General features: G+C 43.5%; 1 protein-coding gene and 1 long non-coding RNA gene across 12 annotated transcripts in view; one reads left to right on the plus strand and one right to left on the minus strand.

The window, feature by feature from the left end:
- RABGAP1L (RAB GTPase activating protein 1 like) overlaps positions 1–20,588 on the minus strand; it is a 248,438-nt gene that overhangs the window by 26,325 nt on the left and 201,525 nt on the right. The window contains exon 1 of one of the 10 annotated variants that reach the window (XM_048073426.2): positions 10,373–10,507. The exons of 7 other annotated variants lie outside the window; for them this stretch is intronic. Coding sequence is in view for 2 of the 3 variants with exons in the window: in XM_048073425.2 (XP_047929382.2) it covers positions 7,255–7,365 (111 nt within the window). In the remaining variant the exon portion in view is untranslated. Of the gene's footprint in view, positions 1–7,254; positions 9,217–10,372; positions 10,508–20,588 lie in introns of those variants that run through there. 2 more of the 10 variants (XM_048073425.2, XM_048073428.2) reach the window with 2 other exon arrangements.
- Positions 5,555–19,552, plus strand: LOC106042488 (uncharacterized). Of its 2 annotated transcripts, XR_010833395.1 has the most exons (8): positions 5,555–5,895; positions 6,574–6,755; positions 9,327–9,426; positions 10,315–10,479; positions 12,889–13,064; positions 17,140–17,274; positions 17,646–17,754; positions 18,624–19,552. It is a non-coding gene; the product is annotated as an uncharacterized lncRNA (long non-coding RNA). The 2 variants fall into 2 exon arrangements; XR_001211148.3 differs by lacking the exons at positions 5,555–5,895; positions 6,574–6,755; positions 9,327–9,426; positions 10,315–10,479; positions 12,889–13,064 and adding an exon at positions 14,428–14,876.

Here is a 20,588-nt window from a genome sequence, read left to right on the forward strand (position 1 = left end):
ACCTGGATCACTTCAGTTGGTCAGCTGAAACCCAGAAAACCACACACCCCAGCTCTGACAAGCTGATAAGGATCCAGCTGATAACTAGCACAGGAACGTGGCTGGTTCCACATCAATGATCAATGTGATTTTGTGAAGTAGAGATGCCGTTTTATTTTTTCCCTCTACTGAAAGTAACTTTACAGCTATAATGGGCTTTTCTAGCACTGGGTTCACTACCACATGACAGATTTAAAAAAAAACCAACACAACAGAAGAGTATATAATAGCATGAATTTAAAAGCTTAGGAGATGGGTCAAAAAAACAAACAAACAACAAAACACCATTACCAAAGGCAATTGCTACTCAGTGACATTTTTCATGTTTGGTTAATGACATTCAAAAGGATTTCTTCTGGGACTCATAAAAGATCCGGCACTGTTAGATGTTACATCAGTGACCTGGAAGCAAAAAATCCAATCCTGTTGATGAAATCTGCAGATGACACGTGGCTAGGAAGAACAGAAAAGAACACGAGGGAGGACCAGAAAACTGCAGGGATGTGTTTGAATTGCTGTCAAACAGCTCACTCCAGTGAAGCACTTCACTGTGCCGACCCCGGAGCAGCAGGCCTCCCCTCCAATCCTGGGGTGAGTCCCAGCAGAGCCCCCCTTGCACTGTACCACCCCACAAACCCTTCTGCTCTGTGAGACTGGGGGCAGGCAAATGGGAGGCACAGGCTGCAAGAAGAGCCTGCCATCCACTGGGCAGGGCTGGGCTCCTCCTCCACTGCTCGATGACAAGCTGACCAAAATAATCCTTCAAAAGTAACTTCTTTTTTATTATTATTTAATTGCAATGATTCCGTTTGTAACACTGACCCAATAGCTGGTGGTTCGGCACCTCTCAGGAAGCAATACAGCACAGTGTGGGACTGTGACCAAAAACTAGGGTAAAGAGAAGGGTGAGAAATAATAAACCTTTTTTGCAACAAAGGAAATCTAATCTCACCTTCAGTGCAAGGCTGCAACAGAGGCCAGTGGGAACCCTATGGTGCACAAGGACAAGAAAAATGAAGTGACCAGGAAAGAAGTTTTAACCCTAAATCACCACTGAGGCCAACACTACATCTAGTTTTTGTGATATGCACATGGGGGGAAAAAAGCACGAAGAGGATGCAGAGCGAAGCCACCAAGCTGCTGTGTGCACTTGGTAAACGCCCCACAGCAGGAGGGGCAGGAGCTCGAGCCCCTCAGATTGTAAAGAGGGCAGAGAGCTGAGCTGGTCGCAGCAGGTAAGCACCTTCGTAGGGATAAAATACAGAATAGTACAGGAAGCCGTATTCTGACACAAAAACACATGCCAGAGCCAAGATGGGAAGCTGAAACCTGAATACCTCTAAACGAGGAACGTAATTTTCAACGGGGAGAGATTAACAGACTGCCATGAAAATGATACCTTTCATACCTCTTGTTACACTCAAACGAGCTAGATGTTTTTCCAGATGAGGTACTTTACTCACATTTTAATGCTTTTGGATTTAAGAGTGTTATTGGAATGGAACTGAATGAAAGAGATGAAGCTAAGATGATCCAAGGATGAAGACCAGTCTAGCCTTGACCCCTGTGAAGCAGCGGGCAGGACGAACCACCCCTCTCATTTACTTGCAATCAAACCTCAGTGAAACCAAGGGCTACTCAACAGCGCTGCAAGACATGGGTTGTACCACAGAGTGCCAAGCAGAAAGAGGAAACCCTCAGAGGAATGAGCAGGGACCCAAGGGAGCTGCCAGCCAGTGGCACAGCGGGGAGCTGGCTGCTTTCTGCCCCCGCACCGAGGGCTGCGGCTTCGCCTCTGACCACTTCTGCCCTGCAGCAGTAACACACGGCTGCCAAGGCATTTCAGTGCCACAAGCTGGAGGTCCAGGACAGCAGAAAGCAAATGGGATGCAATGTAAAAACAAGCAGCCCGAGGTATTTCAGTACCAATTATTCATTTTCATGTTTAATGAGTGAAGAAGGTCAGCTAGGCAGGAAGAAGAGTCAAACTACACGCCAGCTACACAGTACCATGCCATAAAACATACGCTTCTCCACTGTTTATAAGATGCACATTTGGAGCTGGATTTATGTACATTAAACAAGCACTTTGAGTGTTATCAGACAAGCACCTGCTCCATAATTAACTCTGTGTTATTAGCAGCAGAAAGGACCAGGAGCATCCCCATTGCGGGGAGGCTAACGCCTCTCTGGCCTAAAAGGATTTCGCATGGCCACGGACGTACAGGTGTTTCACGCTGTTGCTGTGGAAGCTGTGCCGGTTTTCCTAATTATGCTGAAATTTTAAAGTTTAAAACACAGGAAACCCAAGGAAATACGGCATTTTATTTTAAATGTGCTTAGTTTTAGCATCCAAAGTTGTCAATCAAGTCTCGATGAGAAAAAAAAATTGTTACCCAACTAATATTCATTAGTCAGACTGTCAAATCTCAAGTAAGAGTTACCAAGCAAAGCACAGGCTGACACTACAGCCCATTTAATTAGCTTCACACGAGCAGTTTCTTTGCCTATTTCAAACCCTGATGATCTTCAGGGGAAGAAGATAACATTGGAGAGCTGGCTCCTTAAAGGATAATAAGTTGTATGTATTATTTTGTAAGTAAAAATTCAGATAATATTCGTTGTCTTTATTACTTCACATAAACAAGCTTCATTTGACTTTTGGGGAGACTGAAGATTTGTACTGGTAAAAGAAACTGCAGCAAAGATATAGAAACCACAAGGATGACACGTTATGAGTGAAACACACAAAAGTTTTAAAAATCCACAGATTCTTAAAGGGAACATAGCTGAGTGCTGCTATCATAGAGGACAAGGGACTTGAACGATCAAGGGAAGGGAAAGACAAAAATGATTAGATGTTTCTTTTTTTTTTTCTGGGATTACCTGTTTAAAACAAACTATTATTGTATTCCTTATTTATTATACATGTATATAAGAAAAATTATGCTTCTCCAAAGACAAGGTGAGAGGATTAGGGCAGAATCTGACCCTGCCCTATGGAGGAGCAGGGGCAGAGACGAGAGCTCCTAGAGAGCTCCTGAGAGCTGGATCCCTGCTTCTTTTGGGAAGGGAAAAGAGAAGGGAAGGATAATGGTAAGGGCACAGATGAGGATTAAATCTGCTGGAAAGAGCCAATCCTAATAACAGTGACCACCCAAACTCTTTTTCTTCTTTTGGCAGCAGCAACAGCAGCAAGCTGGGGATAATACCACCCACAGAAATGTGGTTCTCATGTGCTGGCAGCTCCTCCTAATTGCGAGACCCCACAGGAGATGACAATTACAAACTCGCAGAAAAACGGAGATTGGAAGGGCTTTCCACTGGGCACATGGTCCAGCCTCCCGCTTAGGCAGGACTAGCTTGAATTATTGAAAGCTTCTAGCATGAGCTCAATTATTGAGCCTCCAAGGATGGAGATGCTGGGGGCTCCCCCAGCAGAATTGCTTTCCCTTATATTAAACCAGAATTTGCTTTTCTGCCAATCATGACCATTCCTCTTGCATTTTCACTGTGCATCTCTGAGAAGAGTCTGTCTCCATCTTCTCCACAACTGCTTTCAGGTGGCAGAAGACGCCAGTTAGATCCCTCGTGAGCCTTCTTGTCCTTTGGTCTCTCACCCCTCCCTCACGCAGGCCGCCCCCTGCCCTCCCTGTAGCCCCCTGCCGAACTCACTCTGGTTGGGAATATCCCTTTTCTGTCGGCAGCTCTGTGTGGGCTTCAGTACTTGAGACGCACCCTCAAGGTTCTGCCACCTGAAAACCGAGTTTCTGCCAGCTGAAAATGAGGGCTCATCCTCTGCCAGTGGCTAGGCCTGAAGATGTTAAACAGCATCAACCCCCAGCACCGACCCCATTGGCAACCCCCAAAACAATTTCTAGCCAGCTGCCGGTGGTCCGGCCACAGGCCCCTGCACCCTGGGCATCGGCCAGGCCGCTCAGCTCTCCACCCGCTGCGCAGTGAGCCTGTCCGCTCTGACCTCCTCAGTTTGCCTCCACAGCCTCTATGGGAAACAGAGACTGAGAAATCATTGTGGCAGGGTCTGCCGGTGTCTAACCACGAAGGATTTCTGTAAAATGCCTGATAATCCCCCTAAACAGAGGGGCAAGGCAGGCAGGCAAATGAGAATACAATGAAGCTTTCCAGAAGAATGTCCTTCAACCCTGGATTAAGAGGATTATACCACTTAGCACAGCACATTTGTAACTCCTCGGATCCAAGTTTTCTGCAGATAAGTTGAGAATTTAAATTCCCTAGAGGAAAGCTACTCAGTTCTTGCACAAACTAACGCAGCAGTCAACTTACACGCTTCTTTGCGCTTCTGTGCAATGTACTCTCAGAGTAACATAAAGAAATGTTGTTCCCTAAAGGATAAAGCAAACTAAAGGAAAGATATCCCGGTCCCACGCTTACTGATGATATTTGTCTGATTCCCCGTGCTTCCTTCTTGCCATAGCCAGCTGCCCCTCCTCGAGACCATATCATGATGGTTAACAGTGCAAACTCCTTTTGCACAGGTGCAAGTGGTTACCTAAGATACAAACTGGCAGAGAAGCAAGACTACAGAGCTAACCCCCCAGGTGCCACGGTCACACTGCAACAGGACTAGTTTTGTGAAAGGATATCTTACAGGACTGCTGTCACGCAGCTTTGCTTTGGGGCACGTCTAACAAAACTTTCTCTCAGATCATCTACTTTTATGGCATCCTCTATTTTAAATAATTTTTCATTATTCCCCCAAAACACTGAAATTGAATTAATACCACCCTGAGTTAATTGCCATTGAAACACACAGCAAATACCTGCTGGTACTGTACAAGGTTTCTTACAGAGAACAAATACTCCCACTAACTTGTCTGGTATTGATGTGCATGAAAGCAATGCTAAAAGCACTGCTACATTTTCCACCGAAACGATCCCATTTTCCATTTGGAAATGCGACTGGAATCATATTTTAACTTTTCTCTGCAGCCAGAAAAGCATACTAGAAACACCTTGATTTTGCAAACAAAAGCATACTAGAAACACCTTGATTTTGCAAACAAACAGATGAATCCCCAATTACAAAAACACCCGTGACGGTAACAAACTCTCAGAATAAAGGAAAACTCTGCAGATTTGTTCTGCAGAACCTTACTTTACGGACGGTACATACTTTGGTGCAATCTGGTAAAGCGACCAGGACAGAATCAGTAGGATTTGCCCCAACATATCCCCACTGGCAGCTTGTCCCATGATTAAACGTAGCAACAAAGAACCGAAAGAAACTTTCTGAGTCATCCCATAGTAGCACAGGCTCCCACGCATCCTTTAATCCTATCACCATTTTGTTGAGCTTCATCTTAAACCTACTTAGATTGACTGTGCCACTGTTAGCGTATTTTAAATATTTCAAAAATGATTTTAAAGAGCAGATATTTCCTATGTAAATCCTAAAAAGAAAAAAAAATGACTTCACTTAGTGACTGGCAACATAACACACTGAAACATGTTAATGCTCCTTAATTCAGGGGAGCAACAGAGCCGCTAAGAACACATACTCACAGTCAAGTCAACCACTCGTATTTTATCAAAAACATTAATAATGATACTTTTCCCTCTCGCAATATTTGTTTTGCTAGGAGGTAAGCAGATACTTCACTGAGAAATCATTAAAAAAAAAAGTTATTCCATCGCCTCTTCAGCAGGGTGGGCACCAGCCGGAGCTGTTACGTGGCGCTCCTGACCCAGGGCAATCCACGCGCCCAGAGCCAGGTCCGTAAGGCACCGTCCTTTGTTTCTGCTCCGAAGCCACACAGCACAGAGGCCACCACTGAACCCATTTAAGCAGCACTTTTCCGAGATCTAAATTATCAGGTAAGCCACCCGTGACGTGCTTTCTTACTGCGTGGATTCTTATCTAACCAACTAGGGTTGGCCCCAGAGCACAGCGGCACGTCAGCTCACCCGGGAGACCCCAGCACAGCAGGCAGCTCCTGGTACGCTGGGTAAGTTGAAAGCTACGTGGAGCCTGGTCTCTAACCAAGGCACATGGAAGCAAACAGCTTTGTCTGGATTGCCACGCTGATTAGCTACATACTGATTAGCCAACTGCTCCAGCACGCCTCATGCACGCTAGTCCGGGTGAGACAGCGAAGGGCACCTCAACCAAAGGGACTGGGTAAACCCTCGTTTAGGTGTGAGGGTCTGGGGGAGATGCAGAAGACGAGTTCGTGCACAGGCAGAAAAACTCAAGCAGGAAATACACACAGGGAGGTTTTACACGGTGTGGCAAGAAAGCAAAATGATTCTCTTCTGAGAGCACCTCCTTTGTTGCAGTTTAACAAACCACCTCAGGTAGCTTTAAGATGTACTTAGTGCGTGGATACAAACACATTCACAGACCAAAATCTGCAAACACAAATGCTTAATTGGATTGCTAAATAATTAGCCTGATTTGTATTCACAGTGAAATTTGAACAGTATCTGCTTTCAAGCTAGGCTCAACATCTAGATATTCATATATTTTCAAAGTCTTCTCTCAACTCATTCTAGGTTGATTGACTCACACAGGGGCTCAGCTGTATGATTTGAGACCAAAGATGAATTTTGGCGACAAATTTTGGAGTCCAAACCAGCGACTTCAGTGCAGCTCCCTAGAAGAGCTGGGATCTCCATGGGGGCAGAAGACACTCACACTGCATATAACTTACACAAATACGCTACTTATGAAAAAAGTAAGTGACAATTTGACTAAGAAGTTCCTACAGGTACTTAAGCTGATTTCTGAAGATCATGGAGAGGTGTTAAATCATCCTCTGAGACTCAGTGACTGACAGTGACCTATATCACTGACCCCAGGTGCACACTGAGCACCTGGCCCAAACTTTTAACTGACATGCTCAGACACAGGAAGAGTTTATAGCATTTAGTACCAATTCCACTGTTGGAAGAGTTCAGTTTATTTCAATACGATTTCCAAAATATTATTTCAATTATTTTGCTACTAAGCAGGTTGTCCTCTTCTAAACTTAGCAACCCAGAAAGATATTATTTTAATAATCTTATCTCCACTGAAATAAAGGGTTAATTTTAATTCTGTTGATGAAGGTAAATTGCTGAAAAGGTAATAAAGAGAAAAAACAGATAAATACATAGCTTTCAGCAGAAGAACTGAACCACTGTAAAGAGTATAACCTTAAGCACTACTGACAAAGGAGCAAGAGTAACACCTACCACATATTTGGGTTTGCTGACTGCCACCAGATTGGCTAGAAAGTCTTCATCGCACAGCTGGCTAAAAACATGGGCATCGTAAGCCACCATTATGGAGATCTCTTCCATCATTTTGCCGGCAAGCTGCCGTTAGCAGCGAGAGCAGGTTCACGATCCAAGCCTGAACCTTGGCTCAGTTCTTTGTCAGTTGTTCACACCCACCTGAAGAAGCTAACGAGGAAGGAGTGTCACAAGAGAAAATATGACCTAGCAAATCAGCTCCCACACAGGCTTTCCTCTCAGGGGTGCCTTTTATTATTACAGGAAGCACATATGAAACACCTGCTCATATTCTCAACAGCCCACTTGCAAAAGCATCTCCTGAAGTTTGAAAAAATCCTGGCAAGTAGTTTAAGTTCCAGTATTAGGCTGCAGATGAAAAAGCAGTAGCCAAACCAGATCAGAATTAATCAAGAAATGATTCACCAGTGCTTGGCAGCAGAACTGGAATCCCTTCTGTTCTTCTCAAACTTGGTAACAATAGTTTTTTCTTTATATCTAGCTTTCCTCCAGGAAAAGCTGATATTGTTGTTCAGCAGAGGTTTGCTTCCCAGGGAGTTAGTTCTTTTGGCTTGTTTCTAAATTCACAGAGAACGGTGTTATGATGATTTCTTTCAAACATTCCCTGGAGATTTCCATGAGTTTCTAAATCTCTCCTTTGAAACTCTTAAGAAACATTCACCTTCTCTTGTAGGCAGAGCTGAAAAGTGTTTTGTGCCACTTGGCTCCTTGCTTTTCGCAGGAAGATGATGGTCTCAAGTCACAACCCCCCCACAAAAGAGTCCTTCAGTTTCCATTCATAACACAGTAAAACAGTCGTGCAAAATGCAAATGAAATGCGTAAAATCTGCCTTGAATAAGCTTGAACCTCCACAATTGAAATAAAACCAATTTATCCAATTGAAAATATTCACAGCAGAAGGTTTTTAACCTGAATCCAGGACTGCTTTGCTTTCAGTTAAGCGATATGGTATCTTGTCTCAGAGCGCTAAGCAGCAAAGTTGCCTTCCAAATTACTTCTGACTTGCCAGTTCACTTATTGTAACATCTGGCACAGAGAAAAAGCTAGTGTGAGGAAAAAAATTGGAAAAATCTTTAAAAATCAATATTCTCAAAGCTACAAATGAAAATCTAGAAAATAATAAATAGTTTGAAAAAACAAAACATCCACAGAAGAAACTCCTCTCAGGATGCTTTGGCAAGGTAAAACTTCTAACTAAGCCAGCACTTTTGCTTAGATTCCTCTGCTACATTCTCCTCTCTGGAAGCCTTTTGTTCTTCCTGGAAAAAAATACAAAAAGTTGTACCTGCTCAAGAAGCATAAATCACTTCAGATGTGCATTAGTCCCAAAAAAGAGTATGTGCTGGGTGCTGCAAACCTGGTAGAAGTATCCAGTTCAACTTGCTGGTAGCAGATGTTTACGCTCTTGCTTTCCAGAGCAAGCAGCATAAGACGCACCTCACTTTTCTCTTTTTCCTGTGCTCTTGAAGTATCCTTGTCAAAGATTACATGGATGTCTAAGTAGAACCAGGTGCTATTTGCATTTGAATAGGAAATTTGAGCAACAGCTGTAGCGTTCAGGATTAAAAACCCAACATGTATTTCACTTAAATAGGGGGAGAAATTACATGTTATTGCTAGGAAACAGAGAGAATTCTAATAGGCTTATAGCAAACAAAAATGCAGTACTTGAGGTTAAATCCTGGAGTCTAAAGCAGCTTCTGATCATGCTTAACCCTTGCAGGATGAAGAAAGGTATTTTTTCCTTGAAATGCCTCTATAATTTAAAAAAAAATCTTTATCCTTCTTCAAAGGCTTACAGAGTTTTTCCAATTATTTCCCGCAGCAGGGATATTTCAGATTCAGATCCTGAAGCAACATCCAGCTCAGAGGTTTGCTCTTTGCATCACCTATAAAAAAAATCATACCTGATATGCTAAAATCTGTTCACGTTTTCAGAAGTACTTTAAATGACCGCTTCCTCTTTGGCTTTATCGCCTTGTGTTTTGTGTTTTTTTCGTTGTTTTTGTAGAAGTTAAAAGCGTAATGCTCCAAGGCGCTGCTCCTCGGCTCGCCCGGGTAGGAGCACGGGTGCCTACGCGGCGCGCTGACAAAGGCACCTGTTGTGAGAGGTAAAGAAAATAACTTCCCACAGTGCCCCCGCCCCGCTGGCAATCGCTCAGAGGCTCTGAGCAGGGCCTGAGATTACATTTGAATAGTCATGTGTGCACAGGGGAGAGCACGCAGTGTAACAACAAACACTGCCATGTTAATGAGGGACCAATTTAATTCTGCAATAAGGGCAGGAGGTGGGGAATGCAAATTATCAGACGTGCTCAGCAGCTGCAGCTACTCGGATCCCTCTGCTGATTTAGAGAACAGGCATTTTTATTTATAAGGAATTAAGAACCTGAATCTCTATTTCCTTTTTCACCTTCATCAGAAGGGGTACAATGATTTAACAGAGCTCAATCTACAGGCTTCTAATGTACATCGCCTGAGTAATTCTTCTCACATGTCTCCTTAACAGAGGGCTGACAATTTTGGCATGTTCTAACTAGCAATCACAGGAACTAACAACTGATTTTGGATGTTGGCTAATGCATATCTTCACTTTAAAAAGGATGTTTTTCAGCTGTTATTTCAAGCTAGGATGGCTGAGCTGCCTCCAGATCTCTGTGAACCTGCAGTTTGCATTCACGTTAACAGTCTGTGCTACATACAACATGAAACAGAGCACAAAATTTTAATAAGTATTTCAATCCGGTTAGACTAAAACTTGTGAGTTAAACTGGTGGAAGCAAACACTGGAAAGAAAAAGGCAGCAAGCACGGAGATACCTGTGACTACCTCCCCAGGCCACACCACGCTTTCTTGCCAGAATTTCAACACAGTCTGCCCCCCACAAATATTTCGGACTACTGAACTGATGAATAATCTATCAAAAGACTATAAAAACCACATAGTGCAGCTTTGAATCGAACAGCACTTCTCTGTGTAACACCAGGTCTACCTTGCAGCTGCCTTCCCCAAGGAACAGGAGCACAGTCCCTTACACGACATATTTTGAAAGCATACCTCCGAAGCAGCAATTTTTGGAGAAACGGTTCACCCAAGCAGTCAGGCTGACAGAGGAGAGCTCGCAGAAGGACAGGTGAGCTGCAGATAGCCGTTAACTAATTAAGGTAAGTAGCCCTAATTACATTTGTTGGGATTTCTATGCTGGTGGATAACAGAGGTGAATGGAAAATTCCTGAATTGAGCAAACCAGCTAGCTTAGCAAAGCAAAACCTGCTCACTCCCAAGATAAATTCACTCTCACTCCACCCCCAGGAATGTCTTACTGCTAGCTGACAGGGACGGGATCTTCTGATAGACGGGAAAGCGTTACTTAGGTGAGGTATGTGCAGTTTCTGGCTAAGCATTCATTCCTGCCGCTGTGCTTCTGAAATGTCACTTTCTGCCATTTGCTTTTCTTGTATTAATGACGCTGGGAAGTTTACAGCAGCCTTCAGATAAGGAAACATAACACACTTTTCATAGCACTTGAAATGGCATTTGGCGGCATTCAGGGTAAGTTTACAGGGTGTTTTTTTCACCCAAATGAGAATGAATAATGATAGTATCAAGCTCTTTCAGTACCTCCCTTACCCAGTAGTGACCAGTAACAACTGTTTCCAACACAACCAGCAGTGAAAAAGACTTCATACAGAGTCAAACACTGTGAATCCCAAAATGAAGTCACCTCCTCTCCTCACCCAAGGAGGACCAGCTGACCATCTGAGCACAGCAAACACCCCAGCTTTTCAGCATGCATGGAAGTTACTCGCGGTCCCACCTGAAGCCCCTTTGTCACGGCTGATCGAGCACAGGTCGCGTTGCTGCCCCCCACAACTCTCTGCTGTGCCCATCTTGCAGCCAGATGAAACCTCTGTGTTGGGACACGAGGCGGGGGAGCGGCTGCCTGACCTTTACAAGGGTGGCAATCCCCCGGATTAAGCAGCAAATCCTTTACTATTGTGCTGTGTAGCCCTCAAGAATGCTACAATTTTATTAATAACTCTGTTCCGGTTTTAGACATCAGGAATATCTCTAGGGGTGCTTTTGGATTCAAAGTGAGCTCTGAATACTAAGCCATTGCGCATGGAGAATGCCCTGTGCCAGTTGATAAAAGCAGCCAGCAGGTTCAGGCTGATCAGGCTGGTTCAGCAATCGCATCTCCAAGTTTTATTTTTATTATTTAAAATGTCAAATAGCATGGCCTTTTTTTTTTTTCCCCAAATAAGTGGGTGTGTGCACCTGTGTTTCTCCTAAAATAATCCTCCCAACTTGTGGAAAAATCTGAGCTTGATGTGCTTTAGCATATGTACTTCCACGGGTAAACCCGCAGCATTCGCAGCCATGCCACATTCTCAGGTTATGAAAGCGGGTAAAACTGTAACCTCATTTTCACAGATGAAAGCCCTCTGGAAGGAGTGAATATCCTCCCTCCAGCGGTGGCAGAGGTCAGCGGGGCTGCAGTTGCTGAGGCAGGGCTTTTCCACCCAGCCGGTGACGCTGCCGCGCGTTTCCCCTCCGTGTAAACGTGTGGCCTGCTGCAGGAAAAGGGGCACGGCCTTTGGTTCCTCATTTATGTTGCCAGCTCTGCCTTTTGCATTATTGACTGGAAGCACAGATAATGAAGAAGGCTGGTACCATCTCCCTCATCTGCTTCAGTCGTACAGGAAAGCAGTATCAGCAGCAAACTCACTGTAAAAGAGGCAGGAACCTTTACAAAATTAGGATTAAAATGAACATAGCAGAAAATGCTCAGGTACCCTTCTTCCAGCCTTTCCCAGTCACCTGTGTGCCCCACAAAAAGCTAATCCTGCTCCCACCACAACAGCTGCTGCGTAGGGATTGTCCTCCCCGCAGCACCTAACTCATCCTCAAGGCTTGGGAAAAAAGTCCTGAAACTATCAGCCTCACCACCAAAATCACAACAGGCAGAACAACAAGCCAGCTGTCAGCCCCCCAAGCTTCTGAAGGTCACTCCCTGTATTTTTAAAAGCATATTCTCAATTAATTCTGCGCTGGGTATTGGCTCCGCTTCTCAGAGCCTGTTCTTAATGCCTGCAATTTTAAAGGGTTCGCGTCAAGTCTGCATTTCAAGTTTGACATTTACACGAAACTACAGCTCAGACTACAGCTAAACAAGGGTGTGAAGCTGGCTGAAACAAACCCACCCATCTGATTTCTAAAAATTATATGAACTTGAAAAAGATTAAAAAGCAGCATAACTGGATGCCAGACTACAGGTACATACTCGTTATTATTCAGCTCAGTCCATGACAGAATATTCTGCAGCCTTTTAAATTAACTTATGACTCTCTTTTGAATTTTAATTAAATTTACATTTTTAACTTCTGTTTCCATATTTCTTTTCCATACCGCCACTGTCATTTTTTAAGGGCACCAGAAGTGATTTCCTCTCTTCAGCTAAGTTTTCCTCAGATGTCAGCTATCTGGCAAAACCACCTCTCTTCGTGCACTTCTTCCTCATCTGCCAAAAGCTTGTACAGGAGTTGGGGTGACTTTTTGCTCGTGTTTTTCAGAGGCGAAGCCAACACAGGGCTCCCACCCGGCCGAATTCCTGCTGCGGTTTATTGCGTGGCCCCACAAAGAGCTGCGGTGTCACGGGAGGCGGAGGCAGCGGGGCGCAGCACATGGAAGGTGCCAGACGTCCCCGAGCAGCTTTTGCTACCAAGTAAAAGTCACGCTGAAGCTTACTGTAAGCTTTTTGGAAGTCCTTGGCTTTTGAGAAAATAGATTTTACAGCACATTCAGGGCATGCATTGAATGTAGAACCCAATATAACATAGTGAGGATTACAACAGATAAGCATTAGTCTTTCCTAGCCATCCAATTATATTTGGAAAATAGGTGATTTTTTTTTCTACTTGCAGAGGCAAGAGATGCTCCTAATGAGCTTCACGACACACAAACGGCCGCTCTGATCCTAAGGCACTCCCAGTGGGGTCACACTGGTTTGCATCACAGACTTCCACACAGAAACCATTCAGAAGACAGAAATTCCTAACCCGACTTACGGCATAATTTCCCCCAAAGCAGCACACATCTGCCACTTGTTTCGTGTTTTGCCCCATCTCTTTGGGGAACTATTTTTTATCTCCTCCCAGCTCAGTGGCAGCGGGCACTCATAACCTACACAGGGAGGGAAGCTGGAGCAGGGCAGGAGTAGGGGAAGTCCCAGGGAACCTCACACATGCTCCAGGCCAAGGGCAGCATCTCCTGAATCTGTGCCCTCAGAGCCAAATAAATGCAAACAGGTCCCTCCAGCTGCCAAAGGGACAAAGATAAATAATCTGATAAACGTCTCTGGTACATCTTCTCTGGGGTGATTAATCCAAGAACTGAACAATGGCTTGTATGACATTCTGACCAGGCAAATGCCATTAAGAACTAAGTTCTGTAATAAAGTGATCCCACACAGGAAATTTTATGTTAAAATTGTTGAATTTATCGCTACAACTAGTATTTCAAAGAAAAAAAATGGGATCAAGTATTTTTCAAGAAAATTAGCTTAACAGTTGTAGAAGGAGTGCTTTGTACTTAAAATTACTTACTGGATTTCTGGACACATTTCAGTGTGGCCTGATTCTGGGATTTCACCCAAATAGCATGCAAGCCAATGCAAGCAGAGCCAATTTCATCAAGCAAAAAATTCATCCGGGTAAAATAACCAGTTGTTCATACAGGCAATAATCATACAATAAGTATAGATCTGTATTGCTATCTTCATCCATGGTCAACTGGCTTTTCATTTCAAGTAAATGATCGACATTAATTAATGTCTCGTATCATATTGAGAAGTGGTGTACATCACACGACGAGACTCAAGGCTGAACGCCACTCCTGACTTTCTTTCTCCAGGTAGATACATACCCACATATTTATCTTTACCTCCCTAAACAGGGATTAACAGTCTTTATCTACCTCCTGGTGGAAGATTAATAATGGCAAAATCCAGGAAAAGTGCAAAAGTATAGGTGATATTATCACTATTCTTGTTATTCTTGTTATTAATTTGTCTGTCGAGTTTTCTCCAGAGTGCTGTTGTTAAATGCCTTATGAACGAGCAGACCGCTGTGCTGCCCGGGGAGGTCCGACGCTGCAGGACTGTGCAGTGCATGTTTCCCTGAATGCCCTGTCTGATGAGCCCTGTATTACACCGGAGTTTAGCATCTTTAGTTATGGTCACTTTGCACCTGCCTTTTAGCCTGGGACAAGAAAAAAGGAGAAAGAACAAAAGACTGGGGAGCCAGGCACTATGAGAAATTCTTGTAGTCCAAAAAATAATAATAATATAAAAAAAAAGCAGGACCACAGTGCATCCTGAATCCGTCACAACACTGGAGCTGGCTGGCACAAAACCGCTATAACCCACCCTGCTCTGCAGTGGTTAGGCAGGGGCTGTGCTGGTACCTCTGTCTGAAGCCCCACGTAAAACCCCACGGCAAAGCCCCAGAAAGGTTTGTGGCCATCTTCTACCTGGAGCCCTGACAAAAGCTGAATGGAAAAGGTGAGACATTTTGATAGTAATGGTATATCCCCAAAACAAAAAATAAATCAGGAGTACGATTGCTTAGAAGATGAGATAAAGAGTAATTAAGGCTGAAATTATGTGGATGAGCAGGAAATGGCACATGGTGTCAACTACGCCGGACTAAACCAGACAGACTAGTCCAAGTATCTTGGTAGTTGAGGTTTAGAAGTCAGACAGCTTGACTGTGAGAGGCAGTCTAGACTGAGGAATGCTTGTAGACTCTGAAATGGGATTATTTCATGCATTATACATTAAAAATATAAACTACTGCTGCTTTCCAAGAGAGCAGTGTGTCCCACTATGCTGGAGTTAAAGATAAAAATATTAGCTTGGAGGTCAAAGGATGAAATGTTGCCAAAAAAGTCCAGAAAACCATACTCGCTAGTACATATTCATACCAAAGATGAGTAAGAGGGGTCAGATATAGAAAGCATTTGACATGAGATCTGTTTGCTGGGAAAGAAGTCTCAGTGGTTCTCCAGAGGCGAAGATGGAGGGGTTTGTACAGGTCACATCCAGAGGAGGGAAGCAGCTCTGGACTGCACAAGCTGATCAGCCATAGAAGATACCAGCACCATCCACTAATATAAGCCTGGAATTATCCTTTGCTGCTAAATCCCTATTCATCATCACTTAGTACAGTGAAAGGAAAATTCTGTTCTCAGAAGATGATTTGGGAGACAAACTATTTCAGTGCTTAACTGTGCTGATCTAGTCTCCTACTGTGAAAATCTGCATCTGTGTTTAATGCCTCAAAATACCACAATGGGAAAAGCTTCTGTATTTATATATGATTTAAAGATTAACTTGTCTCAATTTGACTGTTAATAAGCTTATTCGAAGAGCTCAAATGCTATGTGTGGAGGGGGAGAGAAGGCAGGTTCTTACACACTTTACTGGAACAGCTCTCTGCATGATAATGAGGTATTTCAGCCAGCAGAGACCTGAAATATTTCAACATACCCTTCTTGCCTCCTCATTTGTCTTATTCCAAGTTTATCTTTTATTTAAACTTTGAACTACAGCTCTGGTATTATTGCTATTATTATACCTACACAACTAAAAGAAATGAGACACTCCCTAAAAAAAATAAAGACAAGAATTGGTCCAGCTTAGCACAGATGTCCGCGGGGCAAGGGAACGTTTTCTCTTTGTATCCCTGTGCGAAGGCTGCGCACAACGTACTGCTCAAGCTGATGTTGGTATTTCTGCCACGAGCGCGAGGGCTGCGCTCCCTTGGAAGCTTGCTCAGTGTTGCTGTTGACTCCCCTCAACGTCCAAAAAAAAGAGCTATATTTAGAGAGAAAATTGAACCACAGCTTTCAACCTGTTCTTGATTTTCAACGTGTCTTGTATAGAGGGGAGGTGTTTAAGCATAATTCCTTCTGCAAGGAATCCAAGGGAAGTACATGGAATAAGTGAGAGGTAATTTCTGCTTGATTTGAAGGAAAAAACCCAAACCAACACAACAACACAAAAACAAAGGTTGCAATAAAATTTATGATGAGTTGCAAAAATAAGTTTTAAAAAAAGAGGTTTCTACTATAAATTTCCATAATGTTTTTCCAAATTACACTGTTTATATGATCAGCATCATTGTTTTCACTGTCTGTGAAAGTCAATCCCTAAGAAAAACAGAAAAAAGCCTAAAAATGGGAAAGTTGGGCATGTAGCCATGAATAACTAAGAGAGATCATTCTTTGGCTCCTCTCACTTTCTGCTTCTCTCAGTGTTAATGTTGGTTATGATAAAGGGCAGCAGCTTCAGACTGCCAACCACTGGTATTCAGAAAGGATCCCTTCCATCAGATTTCAACTCTGGGTTTACAGTTCAAATGAATAGGGGGAAAATCAGTGTCTTCATTTGTTCACTCATTTGGAAACAACAAGAAAAAGCCCTAAGGTTCCTTCTTTGGCCTACAGCAACAGTGAATCATGCTATTTTATCCGATAGTGTAAACATGATGCTGATCTGAAAATGAAGGAAAAAGCCAATAAAAACAAAATAAGCAAACTAATAACTAACATAAAAAGAAAAGCTATATTGCTGTCTCCACATGGATACTACATGTAATGTAAATCCTAGTGACTTCTGTAATGTTTTGAAAGGTTACAGATGTCCTAAGCTCCTCTTCTAATTACTCTGTAAAAGTAGTGATAGACTTGATCACCTTTTTCGATCACTTTCCTCAGCCCGAGTTGTTGATTTACTGGTATGTTACATTATTTTTTGCTTCTAGAGAAACACCTCACTGCAGAACTTTACAATAAGCTGGAGAACTACAGACTTAGCAACACTCCTGGCACTGGGAGAGTTGGCTGGGGACTGGCAACTGATTTAGCAGTACATGAACTGGTCCCCTCACGGTTTTAAGGTGAGTGACGTGAACAAATCGCAATAGCAATTTTTGTGATACAGAGTATTCCTTTTGTTGCATAGTATTGACTTTACTGAGATGGATGCTATCTCTGCTGAACCATGTTGGGAGAAAAATAAAAGAATAGTTTCATTATCCCCGTTTAGGACTATAAGATATATAGAGAAAGACAAGACAGGTCTGAGTCAGATTTTTCTTGTCTCTCACAATGGAGTAAAACAGCACCAAAAGAAAAAGCTTACAGTGAACTAAAGACTGAGCACCTTATCTTAGTATCTCCACACTTTTGGCCATCTATCAGGAATGTATGACCTGAGCTTCCTTTGTCAGTATTGTTTGCATTCCTGTGTTCTTCTTGGATCTTTCAGAATTGCAGGATTCCAGGTTACAGACAGCTGGCTGGGTGCAAGAACACTGACGATACTGATCCTGTAGCCTTAGAGCAGCTACATCTCCTGCAACGTCTCTCTCAGCCAGGTATACTTTATCCTTTCTCAGCACTGCAGATCACCCTGCATTTTGCCTTGACTTGAAAATTCAGGACTGAAATATGGGGGTATATATATTGGGGGTTTATAGTCCCTTCCAACCCAAGCCACTCTATGACTCTATGAAATATTAATTTGACACCCCGTGAATGTACAGAGCAAAAGCCAAGTCCATCAGATAGGGAGAGCAATGACAAGAAGGGTAGGGATCCCCATCCACACTAGCCACTTGCCTCTTTTTGGGTATTAATCACGATCTTCCACTCCCTAAAACATCTGACATCTTCCTATATGAAAGATCCTTTTCTTTCTATCTTCATTTAATGAAATCAAGATCCATTAACTCAATCTTGCTAAAAGTACCTGAAACAAATTCTCAGGGCAGTAGAAGTTATTTTAGGGCATTTCGGATGGCTCTAAGCCTCCTCTGTTTTGCTCACAACTCAGCCTCAAGTACACCTGAGAAAAATACTTGATTGAGCCCGCAGGAAACTTCAGGGCTCTAAGTGAATAATGGCACCAAGATGTACACACTAATACAAATAGCACAACATGACATCCCAGTGATAAACTTGTGTCATGAATGACAAAAAGATCAAGAGTTCCTTTAGAAAAGATCAGAATACAGCTAATACAAGAATGCCAAACCACTCCCAGAAATATTTTAGTTTTCCAAATGGGTAACTGAATGCTTAAAGCAAGTACGGCCAAAATTCAATCTGGACTTAAAACCTCAACATCCTTATCTTACTTTGATGTAAAAAAAAAAATAACACTAGGCATTGTACGCAACCCCTGTTCTGCTGGACTGCACGTACAAAACAAAGCATTCATGTGCTTGTCTTTGTTCTTCTCCAGAGAGGGTCAGGTAACGGATGGAAAACCAAAGCAGAAAAATGACTTTCTACCAAAAGTCGGTGATGAAAACTACAACACAGACAGACAAAAAAGCTGTCAGTCGGTAGCAGCCAAGGCAGTAGGGAGAGGACCACAAGGCAACAGCTGTCAGAGAAGTGTAATCCAGACAATCAGCTCATTAATATCCTGTGCACATGATGAAACAAAAAAAGTAGAAAACATAAAAGGAAAAAAGGAAGAAAAAACATTTTGTTAGCTGTTTGTTCTAAATAAATCTCTACAGGATTCCTTCTCCTCTCTCTCAAGCTCTACAGCATGGCGTAAAGGTGCAAAATATTGGAGTTTGTGAGAATATCTGAACAGCTTTTCAAGCCCTTACTGAAAAGCGCAGCAGTTCTGTCACCAAAGTTATCCCTGGAGTTGAACGATCATGCTGGCGTGACCAATGCTACCATGAGAAATAAAGCTGGACTCTGTTATTCTGTTATTTCACTTAACGCTTCCCTGGTTGTGAAAAGCCATGAAAACCAGTGGTGCTGACTTTTGCTTGGCAAGGAGATCCTCTGGGCAACACGGGATGCCGCACATAAACCATCTCTACCTTCCCCCAGTTTGGGAGCACGTCCAGAAAAAATGGCTTCGTTCCGCTTCTGCTCTCCTTTGTCCATCCAGGTGCAGCCACTGCAAACATGCTGCCGGTTTGTCTGTATAACAAATCCTCTAGCAGCAACCTGTTCCTCTAGCCGATACAACTGAAGGCAAACCTGTGCCCTGGCTGGTAGCCCAGCCGCACCCCACAAAAATGCAGCTCTTCCTGTGTAACTGCTTCTGCAGGAGGGCTATTCCCAGGTAGGGGATAACATCTTTTCACTCTTCACAGACCTACTTAGGCTACGTGAAGCCTGCAACACAGATACAGCTGAAGTCAAAGCAGCCAGAAATAAACCAAACATAAAAATGGCTTAAAGCTGCCTGGCCTTTTTTTTTTTTTTTTTAAATTGTTTTTAATCCATTAAGAACTGTTGGGACCAAACAGATTCACACCGAGTACAGCAGTCCATGGTCAGCTACGCCTCTAAAATATACCTCCAGCACCCTGGGGGCTGCTGCTGCAGCTTGGCAAATAGCATGAGGGTTTGCTCAGCTGCTGGCCAGGAAAAACAGCAGAAACAGGGCCGAGAGCGCTGCTCGAGAAAAGACAGGTGGGTAGGCAAGGTACACTGCTGCGACTCGGAGGCCTTCAGCTCTGCTTCCGTGTTATGGAAGAAATCTGTGTAGCTGAATAAAGAGGTGAAGTGCACAAATAAAGCCATAGAGCCAAGGGCCAGCTGCAGACAAGCAGAGGCCTGCGGCCTAGTCAGTACTTCGGAGGTTGCCTGGCAACAGGCGGGCTGCTGCAGGCTGAAGCTGCAGGGAATTAGCAGGTTTACCGTCAATTTGTCTTCTGTGGGACCGGGGAGGTGTCCCCTGAAAGGCAGGGGGAGAAGAGCAATGCCTCGATAAGCTGACATGGCGAGCATCTTGTAAGGGTGCTTCCCGAGGGTGAGGGAGGTTGTAATTAAAGTGGCAAAGGGGCTTTGTCCTGCCTGTGTCCTGCTAAACTCCAAAGCACACCTGGCACGTTAATAATTCAGTCTTGATTAAAATGATGTCCATTCCAGTCACCTCACAGGTTAATTACTTGTTAACAATCTTAAATAGCTCAAACCCAATCATATCAGACTACCCTTGCTATGTAAGTGACAGCTGACTGTACACCACATTTTCAGAATTATCTAACACATTTCCCCATTACTTCAGCTCTGGGTTATCTCGATGCCATCTCAGCATTCACTTAAGGAATTTGCTCCCTGTGAATCTTTCGAGTAACTGAATCTCAGCTTTACAGACCCACTTATTCCGGCCAAATAATTCTTCAAAATCATGTTGCTTCTCCAGCCTTCTGCAACAACCCCATGCGGCCAC

The sequence above is a fragment of the Anser cygnoides genome, chromosome 8 (assembly GCF_040182565.1).
Source record: "Anser cygnoides isolate HZ-2024a breed goose chromosome 8, Taihu_goose_T2T_genome, whole genome shotgun sequence".
Lineage (NCBI taxonomy): Eukaryota > Metazoa > Chordata > Aves > Anseriformes > Anatidae > Anser > Anser cygnoides.